General features: G+C 40.1%; 1 protein-coding gene across 1 annotated transcript in view; it reads left to right on the forward strand.

The window, feature by feature from the left end:
• The window catches only part of LOC103460027 (zinc finger E-box-binding homeobox 2-like), a 44,792-nt gene extending 33,000 nt beyond the window's left edge, over positions 1-11,792 (forward strand). Inside the window, exons 7-10 of the mRNA XM_017303190.1 lie at positions 610-718; positions 1,398-3,277; positions 4,789-4,969; positions 8,979-11,792. Of these exons, the coding sequence (XP_017158679.1) occupies positions 610-718; positions 1,398-3,277; positions 4,789-4,969; positions 8,979-9,556 (2,748 nt within the window). The 3' untranslated portion in view covers positions 9,557-11,792. The remainder of the gene's footprint in view (positions 1-609; positions 719-1,397; positions 3,278-4,788; positions 4,970-8,978) is intronic.
• Positions 11,793-13,241: the final 1,449 nt, after the last annotated feature.

The following is a 13,241-nucleotide window of genomic DNA, read 5'->3' on the forward strand; positions in this document are numbered from 1 at the left end:
GATGGATGGATGGATGGATGGATGGATGGATGGATGGATGGATGGATGGATGGATGTGGTTTCATCTCCTTGAGTAGCTGAAGGAAAACAATTTCCAGATTAACTTCCATCTCTGAAGTCATGAATAGTTTTCTCCTCCAGTCCTTCTTACAGAGAGCTTACCAGTGAATCAGTATGGAGCAACTCTAATAATAATGTCATTAATGTGTCCAAATGCTGTGTAACATGATCATCATGTCTYTTCTCTGGTTAAACTTGTGGTTAAGCAGCGTCAGAGCAGCCAGTTGATAGAGGCGCTTTATCGGCTGAATAAAGGAAATGACTGTTCAGGTTTGCGTTTCATGTAAAATGAAATGACGTGAGCTCCCACTCTGCTGTGGGGGGAGGACACCCCCCCATTACGCTTTGTTTTTGTTTATCAGTGTATTTGCATTTGAAATGTTGGGAATGCACCTCAACCAGAAACTGCAGCATGTGAACAGAGTCAGCCCACGCTGTTTCTCAGAATGCCTCTTTGCACTTAGACTTCCAGGAGAATCTGTCTCTATCCTCTCTGCTCCACTCCCACTCYTCCTCCCTCCTTTTCTAATCGGTTTCTCCTCTCTGCAGCCACCGCTACTCAGTGAGGGAGCTGCAAACCGCAAGTTCAAGTGCAGCGAGTGTGGAAAAGCCTTCAAGTACAAGCATCACCTGAAGGAGCATCTCCGTATTCACAGTGGTGAGTGGAGCAGAGGGGCGGAGGAGCAGATAAACACACACGTTTATCACCATGGGCAATGGCACACCAGACACACACACTCAGAGAAAGAGCCCAGACAATGYGGTCTATTGGTAATAAMAACACAATATCCTGTTGTCATTAGGAAGTACAACAAAGGTATAACTGCCACTGTTTCCTAATAAAARATGAGGTTAAATAAAAAACRGGAGCAATTTCCTGAACTCTTCATGAWTCATGTTATTTTCTAACATTTCAACCTAAAAAAGCGATATATTAATCCAGTTGTAAAGCAAAAGCAAAGTTTTTCATGCTCAGTTTATCAAAAGTCATTCAATAGATGAAATTGTTGGTGGTCTCTATMGAGCGCACATATATTCTGAACCAAAAATTGGATTGTTGGTCTGCTTAATCAGTGATTGGCAGGTTGAGACARTTGGGTAGTTCAAAGCTCTGGGTGCTGYAACCAGAGGCGGGTAGTAAGGAATTGAATTTACTTGAGTAGATTCTGTATTTTGACAGAACTGMCTGAAACTGAGTACTTTCTCCACAACTGAGCTTAACTAAGTCAGAAACACTGTCTTGGTTGTTATGAGCTGACTATTCATTGTTGGAAACCTCTGGAAAAATCTCAGTCTTTTGAAATAGAAAGTAAAGTAATCCCTGTCTTACATTACAGGTGAGAAGCCATACGAATGCTCCAACTGCAAGAAGCGCTTCTCCCACTCGGGATCCTACAGTTCCCACATCAGCAGCAAGAAATGCATCGGCCTGGTTGCCCTTAATGGACGAGTACGCAATGGGAACAACAGCAAACCTGGCTCTTCTCCAAACTCCACAACATCCYCACCTGGAAGCCCCGCCTTGGCTCACCTCCGGCAAAAACTAGAGAATGGGCGTCTCCTTGGCCTGCAAGACCAGCAGGGTCAGGTGGACATCAAAACCGAGCCAATGGACTTTAATGATTACCGGCTGCTAATGGCTTCACARCATGGGTTTGGGGGACCAGGCGTCTACTTAAATGGTCATAGTGRAAGCCCACTGGGTACCCATGGCTCTTCACAAAGCTCCTTTCAACAACTGGGTGGCATGGGGATTGATCTCTCTCTGCTAGGATACGCTGGACCTTTCGGGAGCAGCCTAAGCGAGGTACAGAAGGTTCTCCAGATTGTGGACAACACTGTTTGCAGGCAGAAGATAGATGGAAACCCAGAGGAGCTGTCCAAGCTTAGAGCCTATATGAAGGAGTTGGGTGCCCAGATGGAGGCACAGGCCAGCTTTCAGGCAGGCAACAGTCCTACCAAGAGCATCATTGACTACACGCTGGAGAAGGTCAATGAGGCCAAGAACCTTATCAATGACTCCAAGATGCAAGTGGATGTTAAGAAAGAGAAACCAAACCAATCAGTTGATCTCAGCAGCGAAGAAAAGTTCTCTGATGGACAGAACCCATTCCTGACATTTACTTGCCAATACTGCAAGGAGACCTTCCCTGGACCCATCCCACTTCACCAACATGAGCGCTACATGTGTAAAATGAATGAGGACATCAAAGCAGTCCTGCAGCATCCAGAGGGCAGTCCTGTTGGCTGCAGGGGGCTGAGGGTTGATGAACTGTCCCGTACTGAGAGGCCCCACAGCCCCACCAACCTTTTCAAGGACCACATGTCAGTGTTAAAGGCTTACTTTGCCATGAATGCTGACCCCAACTCYGAGGAACTGCTCAAGATTTCCCTTGCTGTTGGCCTTCCTCAAGAACTGGTAAAAGATTGGTTTTCACAATGGAAAATTCAAAACAACCACATGGACAGTTTGAGGAAAATGTTCCAGACTCCCGAGCGTGGAGGACCAGACCGCAGCTTGAGTCGGTCTCCAGTGTCTCTTCCTGTTATAGATTTACACAATGGCTGTATTAACACAGATCCCACTCACAGACTCACAAAGATCAATCAGTTTACAGCCAACAAGCAGACAAAGGGGGACAAACCACTAGATCCTGCTGATCCCTTGAGGAGCAACACTTCGTCACCTCTWAACCTGTCTTCCACCTCGTCAAAACACTCCCAAAGTAGCTCTTACACTCCAAACAGCCTCACGTCTGAGGATGCTCATGGAGATACTCCTCTAGATTTGTCGCTGCCCAAACACATGGCACCAAAGCGACCAAAGCCAAATGGCTTTATCACMGAGCACAACGGCGAGGTGTCGGTACGTGAACAGGGTTCTGGATCTCTAGGGCTGGTAAAGATCAAGAAGGAGTTCTTGGGCTCGGACAGTGGTGGGAGCTCTATCCATCAGCTGGAGAAAAGCACCAGTCCAATTTTTGGGATTAATCCCTTTGCTGGTGGTCCTGTGTACACCTCCTTGCCACCCCATGGAGCTTTTCCTCCACCCACCTTCATAAGTCCTGCTCAGGCCACCATCCCKGGCCTCAGGCCCTACGCCGGTCTTGACCCCATGAGCTTCCTGCCCCACATGGCCTACACCTAYGCCACAGGGGCTGCAACATTTGCAGAAATGCAGCAGAGAAGAAAGTACCAACGGAAAGCAGGTTTCCAGGTAAAACTGGGTTATCATATAGAAACRTTTTTATGATATTATATCACTAAAATCAGTTTTGGGCAAACGTGGTTAAACCTGAGAATCATTATTGTTGGACATAAGAGCTAWGGCCTCAAAAGAGCTTTGACTTAAAGAGCACATGCTAATATTTGAGSATCTCTCTGCAGTTAGACATGCGTACTAATCCTGACCCACAGCATCACATCTTCTACTGGTTCAGGACCTTTTTGGGCACTAAAAGTCTCTAATTGATCATGTGAATGAGCAGGGACATTTCTTGATTAGTTCCAAAAAATGAATATAATTATGGATTTTTAAAACCTGTTGTACACTATAACAAAAAGACCCAGAGACAGACATTCACAAAAAAGTTGTATTTTTAATTTCTTTTTAGATTTTTTCATATAAAAGTGATACTTTTATCACTTCAGCACATGATCAGGCAGATTAAACTGATATTTGAGGGCCTTCAATATACAGTTAAAGTGAAAAAATCTTGTAGTTGGTGGATAACTCCATTAGTCATGAGCTTTGATGCCAGTCTATGTCTTCAGAATTTGAACCAACCAACAAAGTTAGCAAACCTTTAGAAAAGTTTTCTGAGGTGGAATTGGAAATGGATCCTTCTKAGAAGCTCTTTGACCCACAATCAGTCAGTGTGCCTTACAGTGAAAATAKAACTGTCTTCATTGTGACAGAAACCATAAAAAGATTCTAACAGATTAGAGCTGCACAATWTATCAAATCACAGTCAATTATATCTTTATATCAGATCGCAGTATGTCCAAGTTGAATGAACTTTACCTGCCCTTAATGCCCTCATCTTGTGGACCAGTACTTGTATGATTGAAATGCTGAGGCTCACTGAGTCATGGCAGCAATGTGAGGAAGGAATTGCTAACAGTATCAATACAGTATTTAACAATATCTCATTAGCAGGTCATTGTTCAGATCCAAAGGACTGTTTTCATAATGGAGGAACATTTTGTTTTTATAGCTCTTGGTGTGTGTCTACAGACTGGAGGACAATCAAAGAGTATGTAAAGAACGGTTGGATGTGGGATGGTGTTGGTTGTCTAAGCTTTTAATTTGTTAAATATTGAATCAAATGTTTATCTGAGAGAAGAAATCCTAAATGTTTTGACTGATGTATGATCCAGCAGCCGCCTGCTTTACGTCAGAAAATCTCTGTTGTAAATTCAGACGGAAAACAACCTTGAAGGAGTGTTTGGGCTGAAAGCACCTGTTTAAGAGGAGCTGTTTCTGATCACAGTTTGGTTCTGTGAAAAGTCACCTTGAACATCTCMTGCACACCCTCGTTCACTTCATTCCCCTCCCCCACCTGTTTTTAAAAAGTCTCCTGGATGAAGGGACTTACCCAGGTTGGGCCTTTAAGCCCTGTCCAGACTTGGGATCATGGAGCCAGRAGGGGGGTGGCAGCAGAAGGTGTCTCGGAGCGTGAAGTCGACAGGTGTGGGATTATGACTGCAGCTCTGTCTCTGTCTCAGGGGGAGCTGCTGGACGGGACGGCGGACTATCTGTCAGGCCTGGACGACCTGACAGACAGCGATTCGCTGCTCTCCAGGAAGAAGATTAAGAAGACTGAAAGTGGTATGTACGCGTGTGACTTRTGCGACAAAACATTCCAGAAGACCAGTTCCCTCCTAAGACACAAATATGAGCACACAGGTATATATAACACTTGGACATTTCTTTTTAACCCCCCGTTCTCCTTTTATCTCTAATTTCTTCACACTTTTGTTTCACTCCCTACTCCTTACTTCTGTTTCTTACTTAGCTTCCAACTCGTAGCTCTTCTGACCTGTTTTGTTTCTCTGCAGGCTGCGGCCTTTAACACGTTCTCTTCTTTGCAGCAGCTGGTTGKGGAGGAAACATGTTCTGCAGCATGAGTGTCAGACTGTGGTATAAGGGGGAATTTGGCTTTTGTTCCTGTTTGTGTCTGAGTGAAGATCCAGAGGAATAACTTAATAAAAACAGAGAATCGCTTTTCATATTTACCCTGGAAACAATTTGTGATGAAACTTCACTGGTAAAGGTAAACCTACTGTCAGGCCTCGCGTTAAACATAACTTTAGAAAACATGACTCATTTTAACAGCAAAGGGGTTTTACGTTTACACTGCAAGACAACGCAAGTCRTGTRTATGGCACTATTCATAACCAGGATAATTAATTCATAGTGCAAAGTCGTGAAATAAAAGAAATAAGGTAAAGAAAATAACATTAAAATAAGAATACATTAAATTAGCGAGACAAAATTAAGCTTCACTCAAAAGGGAAACACTAAATAATATCAAACCTGCATGTCTTAAATCTGTCTAAGGACAACCAGTTTGACTAATTACAAGTATTCACTRCTTTTTCCCAGTCCTGTTTTGACAAGAAGCCCTTTAATGTAGCAATTTGATTAAAATAGCAGTAAGTTGATTTTTGTAGTAGAATTTATTTGAAAATTTAAATTCAGGTATGTGTCCATAACCAAACCACAGTTTCTTGTATGCTTTGTGGTTGGGCCTTATTGAGAATAGCTGAGTCCTGATAACTAATCTTGTGGGTTTTTTTGGCCAAAAATATTAATGCTTTGTTTTATTTATTCATCTGACCCTTTGATCATAATAKTATGGCTGCATTATATAAGTGTAATCATGTGGCAAAACAAAAATATAAARTTGCRTGTAATCAGCAAGCGTATAGGAAKATATTTAGTTCTCTATAATCTGGTGGCGCATTTGAATGTTGAATAAAAGTGTTCCAAAAAAGAAGCCATGAGGAATCCCACATGTAATCTTTCTTTGTTTAGATTTATATTAACCAAATGACTCAAAATATTCGCAATTTGCCAAGTAGGACCTGAATCAATTTGTAACAATGTTCCATCTACTTTTCCAGTCTATTAGTTGGTATGTAATGGTCACTTTTGCCCATAGGTGAACTTTCTCTGTGCAGCTTATAAATGTTTCTGAATATAACCTGATACCGGAGTCCCATTCATCAGTGACTTTCTTTTAAAGCTGAGAGAGTAAGACAGGATTCATGAAGGTGAYACATTCCCATCCTACCTGTTTTATTCCCTGTCTTTCTCTGCATTGCATCATGCCGTCATCATGTTGGCCAGATGAAGAAATCCTGAGCAGAAAAAGCAGGCAGCCAGTATTTAAACCCACAGACTTCATGTTTAATTCAGTAGTGTTATGTAAACAGTTTCTCAGTTAGATGTTCTGGAGGTTTGAAGTTTCCTGTATGAACTCTGCCTGTTTTTAGTTTTCACATTAATGTTTCCTGTTTATTTCCTTTAATATGGAGCTTGAAGCGCAACAGAAAGCTGTTTCCAACTAAACTCAAACTGATGGTAATATTGCTCCTGCAGTCCTGCAATCCGTTTGTTTGTTTGATTGTTGATTGGTTGCATTAAAAATAACTGCTTAATATTCCAGAAAGATACTTTTTCAAACTTTCTAGAAGAAAGTTTGAAAAGAAAAGATCCAAGTGCACTCTTGCTTCTCAGGACTGACAGTTGCATTCAGGTGCTGCAAGTCATATCTATTGATTAACTGATCATAATCAAAATCTTTTTCATAAAAGTAATTTTTGTTAGTTTGATTTTCTGGATGCTACAGGTGTGTACTATCACCATGCCAGGAATGAAAGGCATCACCTTTGAGAAACAACCATTGCTATCTGTCAATCTCTGAAGGATTGTTATTATATCGTAATGCCATTTCCTAACAGCTCGAAATCTATAATTTTTGAGAAACAAAGATTATTCATGAATGGAAACAATATTAGACAACTGTCATTCTTCTAGAGTGAGGACATTTCACCAAATAAGTTTAGACTTTTCAATGTTTAGAGAAATTGCAAAATATATCTAAAGAGCTCCATCAGAGACAGATCTCAATTAGCATGGTAAATGTCAATGCTTTGTCTGCATTTTTTAGTATATCAATATTTAAAACATTAGCTGGTTATTTTCACTTTTTATTTCACAGTTATTAAGAACCATTCTGGAAGCTCCAAAGAGGCGTGTTTTGCAGATCCCTGGTATAAACCATCATTTCAGAACAAACCTTTTCTCAGAAACCAAAAAATGTCTAACAAATTTATTGAAAAACTTAAGAAATGTCAACGTTTCTGTTTAGAATCAGTTTTTTCTACTGGAGTCTGTTTCAGAACTGACCAATTGGTTGGTGTCTGTGTTTAAACACCTGCTCTACCTTCATCTCTTTCACTTTATTGCATCATCCTCGATTTGACTCCCCAACGCTRGAGCAGAAAGCTGCCACCCACTGATATTTACTAGTGCGTGTGTACGCGTGTGTGTGCGTTACAGTATGCTAGCTCTGGTGGATGTTTCAGGTGTTTCCAGTGTGTTTGTAGGAAYAACCTGCCTGCATGTGCCTACAGAGCTGTGCAAGTGTGTGTGGARCTGTGCTTTTAGTGCATGTGTGCGTGGGATGCCTGATTGGATGAGGTTCTGACTGCCGGTTGGCAGCAGACGAAGCATCCTGCTCAGTCAGATGGAAGAAATTTCCTCCCATACGGAGTCGTAGTAAATCCAGCAGAGTGTGCGTGTGTGTGTGTGTGTGTGTGTKTGTGTGTGTGTGTGTGTGTGTGTGTGTGTGTGTGCGTGTGAGACGACTGTGCTCCTCCTCAGGTTAAATCTGGCGCTGTGATGTCGTCAAAGCTACTTTCTGCCTGACGACATTTTTAGGCATCTCACAGTTGCCGAGGCAATAAATTATAACCGAACTCTAAGTTTGAAGTTCCAACTGTGAAAAGTTTGATAAAGTTTTTCAAACAGTACTGCATGAAACCAATAGAAAATGATTTTTAGAACAGAATAGTATGTATGAATGGCCATGGCGTGTTCAAAGTCAATCCTGTAGGGTCAGCGTCCTGCAAGTTTTAGGTGTTTCCCTGGTTACGCCTAAATGAAATGACTGGTTCATTAGCAGGCCTCTGCAGCACTAACCTCCCTTACTGAGGTGGTTTCTATGWYATTTGAATCAACTGTGTTGGAGCAGAACTCATCTAAACCCTGCAGGACACCGGCCACTGATGGCTGAAGCTAACACTTGCTTTTTATATTGCTTTTGTGTATATAAACATTTTTAATGAGAAACTAGCCTGCTAGCTTAGCTATTTTGCGTCTATCAATGGTAAGTGTAAATACAATGCCAATTGGTTGGACAAAGTTTGTTTCTCTTCTGTTGCCAACCTGTACGATGCTACATGCATTCTCTGAAGAAAAGCTTGGCACTTCTTTTGTACATTTGTCATAATTCAGGTCTTAAATTATATTTATAATGCTCTTATAAAGGCCTTTAGAAGTTGTTGATTTGAGCTGGTGAAGACTGCAGAATCCCTGTGTATAATAATAAAGATTCACWTWATWAWGTGAATCTTTATTAGTTTTTGATCCATTTTCTTGATCAAAAACTCAAGAAAATTGAGTTTTTGATCACTTTTTAATTTTTTTAAATGAAGCTTTTAAGTTACTTTGACAAATGTGAATTGATTAAGTGTGCTTTTAGACATCAAGATAATCAAATGTTTTGTCACTGATGGTTTTCACAGAAAAAGTCATTAAAAGARCTTCTGCTTTTTTTAATACTTTAAACTGAAGCTGCTGTCTCTGTCCTTACCATCTTCTCCATCTGTCCTCTGTGTGTCTCCAGGTAAACGTCCACATCAGTGTCAGATCTGTAAGAAGGCCTTCAAACACAAACACCACCTCATCGAGCATTCACGTCTGCACTCAGGGGAGAAACCCTACCAGTGCGACAAGTGTGGGAAGCGTTTCTCYCATTCCGGTTCGTACTCACAGCACATGAACCATCGCTACTCCTACTGCAAGAGGGAGGCTGAGGAGCGCGAGGCRGCCGAGAGGGAGGCCAAGGTTGGAGGGCTGGCTGGAGGACTGGAGCCCACCGAGTTGCTGATGAGAAGGGCTTATTTGCAAGGCTTGGGGCCTCTCGGATACTCTGATCCAGAGGAACAGCCGGAGGACGGCGGTGGTACCATCTTAAGGGACGGAAGAGAGGGAGGAGGACAGGAGGTGGGAAGAGTGGACAATAAGATGTACGAGGAGGTGACAGATGGACAGGAGGCAAGTTTCAGGAACAGAGAGGAGGAGGGTGACAGCAGGAGCCAGATGGACTCAATGATGGATGAAGGGGGCAAAGACTCAGCACAGCTGATGGACACTTGTTCACGAGAAGGGAAGACAGACGGAACGTTGGAGCAGGAGGACTGATGGAGGAAAGAGAACCGGGAAGATGAAGATTTGTTTGTGAGATCTAGATTCTGCTTCATGGTGAAGGATAACAGAGTGTCTGATTGGCTGGGAGGATGTTTTAAAGTTTGTGCTATTCATCAAACTACCTTATAAGGTCAGAAAGTGATGTCATGAGGGTGTGGTTTACCTGGGACACYTGTTACCTGTATGACAACATACAGAATTTTAAGGCTACGACTCAGTTAATTTTGTTGTTTTTTTAAAAACAAAAACATTCTAAGCTCTGGTTTATCACATTCAGTCCATTTTTTCTAAAATCTAACTTTTATCTTTTGATTTGTCCCGACTTGTTGTGAGTTTTGAAACCTTAAAAGAAAAAAAACATTGTAACCCCTGGTATTTGAATTCTGGAATCCTAGTTTATTTCACTGGATTGTAAAGTTATTTAATCCATTTTGGAATTAAATAAATAAATAGTCATGTTAAATGATMAAATTTTGTATACAACTCAATTTATTTCTTAAGTATTTTCTCTGTGGGACTACTAAGCAGCCCATGGTCGGTTTGAAGTGTCAAACAGATCCTTTTGGTACCCAAACATAAGTTTTAGCTCTAACTTATGATTAAGTTTGGTAATTACRTAAACGCAAAGGGGGAAAGAAAATTACTAAGCTTGCCACTTCRTAGCTTGTTAGCTAGCTAACTGCTGTCTTGTTAGCTTACAACCGTTAGCTGATTAACTGTTCAGCTAGCTACTTGCAATTTTTTTGGCTTGTTCCGTCAACCACTAAAATCTTTTTCTTTTCTTTTCTTTTTTTTCCCATAAATTAAGCTACTCTCCTCAGAGTTGAACCAGAACTTTACATTTCTGTTTTTTTGTTGGAGGAAGAAGCTGTAGAATCTGTTGGACTGAACCTGGTAAATTAGAAATGTTTAACATGTAGAGCCGAAGTTCGAGGTGTCTTGATGAATGAAGTGTCCATTTTAGCCTGAATAAGAGAGAACAAAGTTTTTGATCAGTAAATGTTAACCCCTTATAAAAGTAAACCAACCTTAACCATCAGGTGTGCAGGAGGACCAGAGACCTGAATCATGAAGCAGGACCGACTGGTTTAAAATCCATGTTATGCAAAATAAGAAGAAAATAAAAAGAAATAATTATTATTATTCTAATAAACTAAGTGAAGCGCTTGTTAATGTACAGTATTATAAAGGCCTGAAAGCTGTGTGGTGCTCTGATGTTCCTAACCTCTGTGTCTTGTTGTGTTCGATAAAACCACTTCAGGAAATTGCACTTGGCTCCCTGAATCACTACAAAATAATGAAAAAATATTATTAAAAAATTAAATTGGGAAGCCTGGAACACTCTGTCACGTTCTGTCCGTGTTAATGTTGTTATTCTGTCTCCTTTTAATGTGACTTTTTTTTTATATATATATTTTTATCCRACTTTATTATTTTTGCCAACTAACCACATAACTCCAGGCCTCCTGAGTTGTTTTTTTCTGTGAAGGAATAATTAAACCTGTSTGATTTTTCAGTCTTAAATCGGAGAGGCAGGGGTAGGAAAATAAAGGGCTCGGCTGGAAAAAGAGGACGGAGCCTTTTGCTCCAGAGAAAGCCTTATATGCAAACCTTTCACCTGTCTGTTTCTAAAAAGTGCCATCCCTGTGCAGTGACACACCTGTCCTCTCATCCTGTCAGTATTACCGTAGATAGATGCCATTCTGTAGTTTACAACTGTTGGTGCAATTTATATTGTTTTTTTTTTTCATGACAGTACTTTTGACAGTATTACTTTTTGAATTTACCAACAAAAATTTCAATTTTTATTTGAGAATTTTCCATTTTATTTATGTGTGTCCTTTTTATATTGCTGTCTTTATTTATTTCCTACTGTAGTGTACAGTATTGGGGTTCCTCACAGAAATATATTTTAGTAAAATGGTTCTGTCATCAAATATTGGGACATAAATGTTGATCAGGTCGTATATTTGTTTTCTTCATGTTTTATTATTTGAAACTACTGAGAAAAAAAAATCTAAATTTGGGGAACTTTTGATACAACAATTATTGTGCAAGCACTGTATTAATAAAAATCCACTTTACTCATGCCTCTGAAGAGAGGATGAAGAACTGATTATGAAGGAAGTCCTGAAATGTCTGAAGTATTATGGTTTTAATTTTTAATTTTTCATGTTGGAATAAATGTAGCCAAAATAAATTTTAATAAAGCTGTGTTATTCTTCTTGTAGCACGTCTGTTTTATTCATCGTCACCCTCATGAAAATGGTGATGATGTTTTTAACCTCCACATAWTAGMTTTACAGTGTTTGGTCCCACTTTTGCCGYCAGAACAGCCCTGATGGCATGGACTCATCTGGATCATTGAAGGTGATTTTAGTATCTAACACCAGAACGTTTAGCAGTGGATTATTWAATCTTCTAAATTGTATGATGGGTCTTCTTGGATTCCACTTGTTTGCCCCACAGATTCTTTATTGGATTAAGATCCGGGGAAATACGAAGCCAAATCTACTCCTCAAACAGAAGCTGTGCTTCTTAAATTCTTCATTCCATGAAGCACTATTCTGCTGAAAGGTCAGAGAATACCATTTCTATTACAAAAAGGTCAACGGTGTCAAAAACATCCTCACAGACGTCATAAAACGGCAATAGAAAATAAAAAGTCAGCCTTACACATGCCTTGCCTACCAAATCTGACTGCTTATTTATCAAAATAATTGAGTACTGCATGCATCATTTATTACTAAAAAACAAAACMAAAATCTTATGTCTTTATTTTTGAATAAGTTTTAGTTTTGTTGCTACTGAGTATTTCTGACTTGACTGTTATGTCCCATGTAAAAAAAATCTGGACACCACTGCAACACATAATTTGTATTTTATTTTGTTRTCATCATTTTATCAAACACACAATTCGGTTCATATAAAAAAGCAAATWAAGATACTAAACCACCTTACCTTTTATGAGGTCATCAACGCAAATYTCTGTGGCGAAAACAATATAATACAATATATAGCAAGATGTTAAAAGCTAACAACTGCAAATTTTTAAAGTAAATAATTAAGTCAACTGAAGGTAGTAAAAGCTTTTCMGTTCAAATATCAGTATAATTTACTACTTTAGGAAAATATGTAAGTTTAAATGAAATATWGTTTCTCACAATTTATTTAGCCTTAATTTTTTATGTTTTTAATTCAAATCCAAATTACGAAACAACAGAAGGGAAAAAAAAACTTTCTTCCAATCTTTCTCTCCTGTTACCCATTTGTATCGACGTGATGACGTCAGAACTAGCGTGCAGCGTGAGYCGAGCGTCAGATGCAGCAGTCAGAGGTGAGTGTTCAGATGGAATCAAACATGTGTTTGTATGTATCCTCTTCCTTCTTTGTTGGAGTTCGGGACTCAGCCGGTCYGAGGTTATTTGCGCCCGGCATGCTGGTCCCGACCGGGAACCAGAGTTTGGGTTCGGTTCGGCTAACGGAGCTAATGCAACTCTTCCAGGAAGTAGACGGTTCCTGCAGAGCTGTCAGGTTAATTTTTGAGGACATGGCTGCAAATGTTGCTAAAACAATCTGACTTTAAGCAGATTTTGAGGCTTAAAGAGTTCAGCTAACTCATACTTTTACTTAAAAAATCTGACGATAAAACTGAAATATTTTACCATGAGGCAGAACA

The sequence above is a fragment of the Poecilia reticulata genome, linkage group LG2 (genome assembly GCF_000633615.1).
Source record: "Poecilia reticulata strain Guanapo linkage group LG2, Guppy_female_1.0+MT, whole genome shotgun sequence".
In the NCBI taxonomy this organism is placed as follows: domain Eukaryota; kingdom Metazoa; phylum Chordata; class Actinopteri; order Cyprinodontiformes; family Poeciliidae; genus Poecilia; species Poecilia reticulata.